Source organism: Benincasa hispida, chromosome 9 (assembly GCF_027475165.1).
Source record: "Benincasa hispida cultivar pf3 chromosome 9, pf3_genome.v1.1, whole genome shotgun sequence".
In the NCBI taxonomy this organism is placed as follows: domain Eukaryota; kingdom Viridiplantae; phylum Streptophyta; class Magnoliopsida; order Cucurbitales; family Cucurbitaceae; genus Benincasa; species Benincasa hispida.
In genome coordinates this window covers 67386046-67395443 of record NC_143486.1, presented here as the reverse complement: position 1 = coordinate 67395443, position 9398 = coordinate 67386046, and the positions used below count along the sequence as shown (strand labels likewise).

The window sequence follows — 9398 nt, the reverse complement described above, 5'->3', positions numbered from 1 at the left end:
TATAAATGGTAAAATTAGTTGTAGTTATCTACCAAATATTATTTGATAATAAACTATTGTTAATTTATTTATAAACATGTTTTATATTTAAAAAAAAATGAATAATTATTAGTTTAAAATAATATATAACTTATAATATATTATAATTTTTTAAAAATAATTGAATTTGTAATCTGACATATTTATTTCCAAATATTTTAAACTTTATTTAATATAATTCTACATTTTAAAATTTTTTAAAATTCAAAGTATGGATACTATAATAACATAAAAGATTATTTATAAAATTTAAATGGATCATAAAATCAAAAATAATTTTTAAATATAGAATTTAAGTTATTTGTCAAAAGGCATATATGTTCAAACTCAATGAAAACATGAAACAAAAATATTTATTAGATATGGACACAAGTTTGTGTCCAAAACCACACAATACCAAGCAATAAAAAATGATAATAAATGAGGGGGCGCACACCAGTTGGCAATATACAACAGTTTCGGGTTACAACGTGGGGAACCATTTTAATGTGTGATGAATAACTGACGGAGCGTGTGTTCACGCTCCGTAATCTGACCGTTCATCCACTTGCGCCCACATTCTTCGTAATGAAAAAGACTAAAAAAATATAGAAACCCACCAATTAGTAAATATAAAACAATAATACATCGTGAAATTTGATAGTGTGCCGCGTGAAAACAAAATTGTCGGTGACGAGATCTTTTCTTCCACAATCCACACCAAATTCAGAATAAAAGTCTTTCTCTACAAGCTCAGATCCAACTTCCCCCATTTCTTTAATTAGGGTTTGTTCCTTTAACTTCCAATTTCAACCAATCATTTCCTTAATCACACTTCCCTCAATGGAACAGATCCTGGTTTGACAGCCTTTTATCTACCACTTCCAGATTTCCACCTACCCTACAGGCCTCTCTATTGCCCATGCTTCCCCACTGTCGCAATGTATTGTGTTTGAGCTAGATCTTGGTTCTTTTATTCATCTGAGCGGTAGCATTTACGCAGTAATAGCTTCACATTGCGCAAAATGGGAGAGAAATCGAGGTCTAGAGGGTGTTGTGGATGGTTTCTGGTCTTGGTGATTCTTGGTTTGATAGCTGGTGCTATAGTATTCGCAGTTAAGAAGAAATCGAGTCACTCTGATGATGACCCTGCTCCAGTTCCTGGACCTCCTGGTGCAATCGAGAAGAAATATTCCGATGCTCTCAAGATGGCCATGAGGTTTTTCGATGTGCAGAAGTGTAATATTATCTCCTCATTTTAATATCTTCTGTTTCTACAAGAATGTTTTCGCAACTAGATTTTTCGATTTTGATGCAATGTCTTGTTTGTTGGTTTGTGGATTTAATGTACAAATGTGGCATTCTCGCGATATGTCTAAACTGAAAGTCTATTTGCAGCTGGGAAGTTGGTAGATAACAAAATATCTTGGAGAGGGGATTCGGGGTTGAAAGATGGAAGTGAAGCGAACTTGGATCTGTCTAAGGGAATGTATGATGCTGGGGATCATATGAAGTTTGGTTTCCCAATGGCTTTTACTGCCACAGTGTTATCTTGGGCCATTCTGGAGTATGGAGACCAGATGGATGCAGTTGGTCAATTGGATCCTGCCAAAGATTCTCTCAAGTGGATTACCGACTATCTTATCAATGCTCATCCTGCAGAAAATGTGCTTTACATTCAGGTAAACCTTTATTTACTCATTGCATTGCTCTTGTGTTCTTGCATCTCTATAATATGAATTGTAGAATTCATTAGTTTAGAAACGAAAAGATGTTTTGGCATCGGTTATGTAATTCTTTGAAACTAAAGCTATAGACTGAGTAACTGCTGGAAAAGCTTCCATTTATTTTCTGGGATGCTCATGCTTAGACCATTTAGCCTGGATCACTCACTTTTAGTGGTTTATTCTATATCACATATTAGTGTAAGGTGTTACTGGTTTTCTTTGCAGATTCAAGTTGGTCTCAATTGTTTTATAAGTTATGCAGTAGGAAAGGCTCTCATATAATCTTTTGGTGATACTTTGCAGGTTGGAGATCCTAAGGTAGACCATGCCTGTTGGGATAGGCCTGAAACCATGGCAGAGAAGAGGCCACTTGTACAGATCAATGCCTCTGTTCCAGGAACAGATGTAGCAGCCGAAACTGCTGCAGCTATGGCTTCTGCATCTCTTGTGTACAAGAAATCTGATCCCTCCTATTCAAACAAGCTTCTTAAACATGCTGAAGAATTGTTTTCTTTTGCTGATGGAAATCGAGGTTTATACAGTATCAATATTCCTGAAGTCCAAACCTACTACAATTCATCAGGATATGGAGATGAGCTTCTATGGGCTGCGAGCTGGCTGTACCATGCAACAGAGGATGAAGCCTACCTTGATTATGTGGCTGGAAGCAATGGGAAACTATATGCGAAATGGGGAAGTCCTACCTGGTTTAGTTGGGATGACAAGCATGCAGCAACCCAAGTACGTATCTCTTTTAACTGGGTGATAGATTCTTATCTATGTGGTAGAATGTAGAATTTTATTATTGTCAGTTGTCGCTAAAAAAGATAATGATGAGATTAGCTAAAGTTTTAGCTAAACAAAAGAATTTTACTTCAACATTCTTTCCATTTGATATGTTTTTTCTTAAGCCATCGTGTTGCTCTATATCGGTTTACAGCCTACACGAACATCAGTTCCCAACTTCCCATTGAATCTAGAAGCTAATAGTGAGGAGTGTAGCAAAGGGGAATAAGAACGTCTGAAGTCTTGATCAGACCAATGTTATGAGAGTGAAACTCTAGATCGATGTTTAATCTAAAATCATTTGCTGTAGGCTCAGACATAGCTAGATTTCATTTTCCTGCAGTAAACGTATCATCTTGTTCCTTGACATCTCATTAAAAAAAAAAAAAAAAGAGCATTTCTTTCCCCCTGTAACTCTGTCCGGAATCAGGAATTACCTTAAACTTATGAAAGGCAAGTTGAGGTTTTATGCAGTTACATATGGGATTAGCTTTGAAATCATGCGAAATCCAAGCACTCTGCTATGCAAAGTCTTTTACATAAGAAAAAGGTTGTAAACCACTTTTGATTTTGAATCCTTCTAATTTTAAATGATAAACAAATGAATTTATTTCGAATTTATTACAATTTTAATCTTTTGGAATCCAGTGAAAACAGAGGCTAATGAACATTGACATCTTAACCTTGTCACTGACTCTGCAATGTCTATGCAGGTTTTACTGTCTCGGTTAAACTTCTTTGGCTCCGAAGGTATTTCGAAGTCAGTTCAAGTGTACAAGAAAACAGCTGAAGCTGTCATGTGTGGTCTAATCCCAGAGTCTCCAACAGCTACAAGTAGCAGAACAGACAGTAAGTAGTTTATTTGAGGTTGAAATATTATTTTGGTTGATGTACTTCGGATTTTGTTCTTGGTCACTATAGTTTCAAATGTCTAATACCAGGCCATGTACTCATTCTCAGTAATTCTTAAAATTAGTCCCTGCACGCTGCAGTGAGTTTATTGCTGATTTTTTCTAAAAAGATTTATTGTCTTCTTGTATGACAAATACTATTCTTGTTTAACTAATTTTGATTATTTTTTTTTTAAGATAACTTTGGAGGACTAAATCTAATATTTATTAAAAGTATATATACTAAAATTGGATAATCAAATGTACAATGTTTAAAATGGAATGAAACCCAAAGTACATAGACTACAATTGTATTTTAACCTTTATTTCAACTATGTAATAACTACATAAGATGTGATTTCTTGTCATCCCTTGGATCAGGAATATTATAGCAGCATTGTCGTCTAGAACTTAACTTATTTAACGATGTTTTTGGTCAGATGGTCTCATATGGGTCAGCGAATGGAACTCTCTGCAGCATCCTGTGTCTTCAGCATTCTTAGCTTCTCTTTACGGCGATTACATGCTTACCTCCAGAACTGCAAAATTGTCTTGCAGTGGAGACTCCTACACACCAGCAGACCTAAGAAAATTTGCCAAATCTCAGGTAAGCAAACCCTTTATCTAGCACAAACAACATATACTTTTCTCTTGAGAAAGCCATAATGATTTTAAGTTGGACGCTTCTATTTCCAGGCTGATTATGTGTTGGGCAACAATCCTTTGAAAATGAGCTATCTCGTGGGATATGGTGACAAATTCCCACAATATGTCCACCACAGAGGTGCATCGATCCCAGCTGATGCCAAAACCAAGTGTAATGATGGCTTTAAGTGGCTCGACTCCACCGAACCCAACCCAAATATAGCTTATGGAGCTCTTGTTGGCGGTCCTTTCCTCAATGACACCTATATAGACTCACGAAACAATTCAATGCAAGGGGAACCAAGCACATATAACAGCGCTCTTGTTGTCGGCCTGCTATCGAGTTTAGTTACCACCTCCTCAGCAGTGCAGTCTTTCACCTAATGCAACCCGTATATATACATATAATTCTATCATATTATCTAAATTTGTGATTGTATAATATCTCTTGTAGCTTACCACTTCTTTGTATCGGAAAATATTAGTGCTATGATGAGTTTACTTCTCGCGAGTGAGTGAGCGTTTGCCAAGCCCCTAACAAAAAGCCAAGCCGCACAGTGAAATTAACCATGTATCTGAAGTGAGCCTTTGTTTGAAGAATTATGGTTTGTAATTCTTTATTTGAGTGATATATATTTTGGAATTTGTTATTGCTTTGTCTGTTCATTTCATTGTTGCTGACAAGATGAGTTGGTATGAAAGGTCCCAAGGCCAATTCAAAAGGTCGATGCGTCTGTTCCACGTTAATAAAAAGAAAGGTGATGCGACATTGTATAGAAATCAGAGGGCATGTCTGATGTTTCAGTTTGCAAACTTCAAAATTTGCAACTTTACAGATGTCAATGGCGACTTGTGTTTTTAGGAGCACAAAAAAAAAAAAAAAAAAAAAAGAAAAAAAAGGGCAAATTAAACATAAGCAAGCTGCACACTTGTTCATTTTTTATGCGTCCTTTATCCACAACCATAACCTTTGGAAAATCCTTCTGTCCACTCCAATTTTGGACATAGTGCAACCCACCGTGTTTCTTTTTAATTAGATTATGATAGGCTTCTAGATTCCTCTAATCAAAAGGTGTATGAGACCACTTTTGAGATGGGTACTTTTGTTAAAAAACAATACTTTAATCATAAAAGGCCACCCCATTTATAACACAAATGACAGAAAGTGTTTCTGTAAATTACTAATAAATAATTCATATTCTAAATAACAATGGTTTAAGATAAGTGTTGATACCAAAATTTGGATAGAAAAAATATATTTATCTTTACGTAATATCGATATTGAATTTATTTGAAGAGACAAAAATATGGTATACAAAAGAGAAAATCTACACACTAGTATGGTACCTTTCACACAAACTCCGATACTTAAGTCATAAAACGAAAGAATTTGGAAGTTAGAGAGTTAGAGAGTAAAATTCTAATTGTCTCTCTAAGAGTTGTAATGATGTATTTATATAAGAGGTTGACCTGGGTTTCTCTTGTTACTCGGAATTCGCTTATTTTCTAATCTGATAAGATAATTTGCATTTTCATTGAATTGGACATGCCCACGTGATGCCGGCCCAAAGGCTGAGTCTCGGCTTCGGTCTAACTTTCTTTTTTTTTTGTACTTTTAGATTTATTTTATTAGTTTAAAATTATTCATAACAATATGTATTGATGATAAACAACTTAGTAAGTGCTCTATCAAACTTCAATAGGAGCATTGAAGAAGGATAACTAATTCCCATCAATTATAAGATTCAGTTCCGCCATCTAAGGAGACACATTTACAAGTTAAAATGGAGAGGCTTGATATGATCAACACAGCGAACTAGAAACAAACTGTGATGGCACAAGCTCAAAACACAAACAGACATAAAATTGTTGTCTAATTTTTAATTATTTTCTTATTCTGGTCCAAAATAATAATGAAACTAAGTCAAGGGGCAATATCTGATTTTAAATTTGAGACCCATTTGTTTCTCCATTGTCCCATCATACCCAGCCTTCAACTCCACAGTGCTTGGGCTTGTAATCCTTCGCCAAAGTAAAAAAAGAATCAAGTTCTTGCCGTTGATTCCATTGTGATTTAACTTATGTGGGGCCAGCAAATAGATCCTCCCCACGTGTAACCAAATGATTGGTTGACTAAAATAGAAAATGTTACCTCAAGCTTGAACATGAGTTCTTGGGCAGTCTGGGCAGAAACAATAATGTTACGGGCAGCTGGTGTAATAAAACCTTCAGCCACTGCTTTGTCTATGAAAGAGAGAAGGGCGTTGTAATAGCCGTCAACGTTCAACAGCCCCACCTACAGTGCACCACCACACATCACTAATAACCAATCTCTTTTGTTCAGTTCAACAATTACTCCACCAAATATTCACTTCGCTGGTTGATCATTCATCTTTAATATGTAATAAAAACTTGTTTAATTGACCATTCAAATTTTGTTTTGTGTTTTCAAATTTAGTAAGAACAACAAATATTTGTTGGAATTCTATTTCTAAAAATTATTTTCGTATGATGTGATTCAAGTAGTACAAATTCTAAAATCAACAATTTTATATTTTTAATACATTTCAGACTATAAAATTTAAATATTTTGTCTGATTATATTAAATAAAGATAAAAACAGTTTAAAATACATTATCTTGTTAAATACATATATAAAAATATGAAATAAATTCATTATTTTTAAATTCAAAGTAATATATAATTATTTATCTTGTTATTCTTGGGTTGCAATGATGAAAAAGCAACAAACTTTTTTTGGTATATGGATAATGCTTGGCCTACTGATGAAGTGGCCATTATTAAAAAAGAACACACGCACACACTCACACACTCACGTTTTTATCTTTTATATATGCTTTATTGACTGACTTTTTTGGAAGCTCTATTGTAAAGGATTTAATAAGAGAAAAAAGGCATGAAATTGAGCCTCAATTGGGTGCAGTTAAATTTAAAAGGGGAATTAAAAGAAGAAAGTGAGATGGTTTTTTTTACGGGTTTTTCGTGGATTCCAAGTTGAGCCCAAGCGATTACTTCCAGTAGCTCCTCTAGAGTGCCATACCCACCTGCAAAATTAATCATAATTCACTAAAAGGTTTAGAGAAGTTTAATTTAATTTAACTTAGGAGTTGAGTTACATTTTTAATAAAGATTATTAATTAAGAAGGAGGGATTTTGAAGAGACCTGGTAAGGCAATGAATGCGTCAGCTTGTTTGGCCATTTCAGCTTTACGTTGGTGCATGCTGGATACAGGCTTTACTTCTCCCACCGTTTCTCCGGTCAGCTGTGAAAATATTACCCCATCATCTCCAATGACTTTAAATTATATCATAGATATACATATGTTACAAAACAATATCCATAATTTTACCTCTCTTAACATGAGTGTCTTTGGAATCACACTGCAAATAAAACCCAAACTAAGCTATCAAATCATTATTGATATATATAAGAGAAATACTTGGATGCATTTTCATCGGTAGGTCCGTATCTTTTTATAACTAATTCTAATTATTTAGTAGAAAAAATTCAAAAATATTTTTAAAAAAACATAAAAGAACAAATAAGAGAGCTTGTCATGTTATAAAGCCTAGTTAAACAATTAAATGATTAGTTTCAAGAGACGTATGTAGCTTGAGATACCAAATATTCATATAAAAATAAAGAATTAAACCTCTGAACCAAAAGGCAAAATAATAATAATAATAATAATAATAAATAACTTTATCAAAGGAAAGAAGAGCAATATTTAAAGAAAAAATAATTGGATGCATCGCAGGTTGCACTCATCTTCATGTGTCCATCTAAGTATTTAACCACAAATTGCTATATAACATCGATGGATGCATGGAGACGAGTGTAGTTTAGTTGCACCTAAATATTGCTCTATTTTTAAGTACATACTAGATTTCACACCCTTTTTTCCGTGGGAGGGAAAAAACAATTAAAAAAATATTCTTTTTTTCCTATAATTTTTTGAAAAACAAAATTGGCAAATTATGGTTAACTCAACCTATAGGATCGATTTTCGAATATAAGAAAATGAACTAAAATATTTGTAAATATAGAAAAATTTTATTGTCTATTTGCGATAGATAATTATTTGTGTCTATTTCTGTCATCATAGATACAAATAGTAGTCTATCATGAATATGGTGACATTTTGCTATTATTTATTATTTAAAATATTTTTTTTTTTAAAAGAAAGTTACCCTAAGACGTGGCAACCACCATCATGGACGGCTTGAGAGACTAAACCCATAAGGCCGATGCTCCCTCCTCCATAAACCAAGTCGATGTTCCTTTCCACCTGCACTACTTTATCCTTCATTAACACTTATCTACACATTCTTAATTATTCATAACTCCAAACTTAAAAATGAAAATTAAAAACAAAAAAGTTATATTACGTCACTAATTATTAATAATCTCTCCAGCCTTTTTCTCTCATCATAAGCAGTTAATTCGCATCAAAATATAACATAACTTACAACTCTAAATCCTAAACCCAATTCCGCTAGTGAAAGCATAAGAAATATGAATAAAAGCAATTTCAATCAACATTAAATCACACAGAATTTATCGTAACTTATCAACTTACGAGTTGTTGGGCTAGTTGAAGAGCAGCAAGTTGATAGCAAGGGTTCTTGCCGGGGCTGCTGCCGCAGAAGACACAAATTCGTTTAAATCTGGAGTTGGTGTTCGTTTGAAAGAGTTGAGTTTCCATTGATAGAAAGAAGGTGTCAAATATTAGGTGACACTCCAATTTAATTTATACGCCAATGAGAAAATAAATAAATAAATAAAAAAACAAAAGCTCTCCCGACATATCACATCTCTTTACAAAATTTATTTCTCCACTCGTGGAGAATTGATTTTTATCCACAACGAAATTCACGTTGAAATTGTCAGCGTTCTCCCAAAACGACATCACTCTGCTCCTTTCTGGGTCCCTCTCCACCTCCATTTTGAATTTATAATAACATCACTCTCTGTAATATAATAATGCCTTTTTTTTCCATATAATATTATATTTTCCTTCATACCCATTTCGGTTAATATATATATAGATAGTTCCTGTATACTTTGCTGCTGCTGTGTCTTCAGGTTGTAATGTTGTATCCAATCTCCCTTCCATAAAATTATTATTATTATAATTTATCGACTTAATTTTTTTTTTCAGTTGGTAGGTGTTTTAATATAGTTACCAAACAATGAGGTTATGAGTTTGAAACTTAACCAATGTTTAAGTCTTTTATTATTATTATTATTTTATTTCTTTCCAATATAGATACTATTACTTGGATTTTCAACTAATTTTCAACTCCATAA

General features: G+C 33.7%; 2 protein-coding genes across 3 annotated transcripts; one reads left to right on the top strand and one right to left on the bottom strand.

Moving 5' to 3' along the window:
- Window positions 1-658: 658 nt before the first annotated feature.
- GH9B7 (glycosyl hydrolase 9B7) lies at window positions 659-4718 on the top strand. The gene is made up of 6 exons (XM_039042540.2): window positions 659-1257; window positions 1417-1700; window positions 2049-2486; window positions 3245-3380; window positions 3862-4028; window positions 4118-4718. Exons 1-6 carry the CDS (start codon window positions 1044-1046, stop codon window positions 4448-4450), a joined length of 1572 nt encoding a protein of 523 aa, XP_038898468.1. The 5' UTR covers window positions 659-1043; the 3' UTR covers window positions 4451-4718.
- Window positions 4719-5774: 1056 nt separating this feature from the next.
- Window positions 5775-8827, bottom strand: LOC120086097 (cytokinin riboside 5'-monophosphate phosphoribohydrolase LOG3-like). Of its 2 annotated transcripts, none has more exons than XM_039042541.2 (7): window positions 8668-8827; window positions 8279-8376; window positions 7438-7468; window positions 7251-7350; window positions 7061-7131; window positions 6219-6362; window positions 5775-6088 (listed from the first exon to the last, which is right to left on the bottom strand). In XM_039042541.2, exons 1-7 carry the CDS (start codon window positions 8791-8793, stop codon window positions 6047-6049), a joined length of 612 nt encoding a protein of 203 aa, XP_038898469.1. In that variant the 5' UTR covers window positions 8794-8827; the 3' UTR covers window positions 5775-6046. The 2 variants fall into 2 exon arrangements, with proteins under 2 accessions (XP_038898469.1, XP_090174238.1); XM_090318112.1 differs by having other exon boundaries at window positions 8279-8381; window positions 8668-8806.
- Between the last annotated feature and the right edge of the window lie 571 nt (window positions 8828-9398).

Coding starts and splice junctions, on each gene's coding strand:
- GH9B7 (XM_039042540.2), top strand. CDS start 1,044: ATGGGAGAGAAATCGAGGTCTAGAGGGTGTTGTGGATGGTTTCTGGTC. Junction 1,258..1,416: donor GTTTTTCGATGTGCAGAAGT/GTAATATTATCT, acceptor GTCTATTTGCAG/CTGGGAAGTTGGTAGATAAC. Junction 1,701..2,048: donor AAAATGTGCTTTACATTCAG/GTAAACCTTTAT, acceptor GATACTTTGCAG/GTTGGAGATCCTAAGGTAGA.
- LOC120086097 (XM_039042541.2), bottom strand. CDS start 8,793: ATGGAAACTCAACTCTTTCAAACGAACACCAACTCCAGATTTAAACGA. Junction 7,132..7,250: donor CGCATTCATTGCCTTACCAG/GTCTCTTCAAAA, acceptor TTAATTTTGCAG/GTGGGTATGGCACTCTAGAG. Junction 6,363..7,060: donor TTGGAATCCACGAAAAACCC/GTAAAAAAAACC, acceptor GGTGCACTGTAG/GTGGGGCTGTTGAACGTTGA.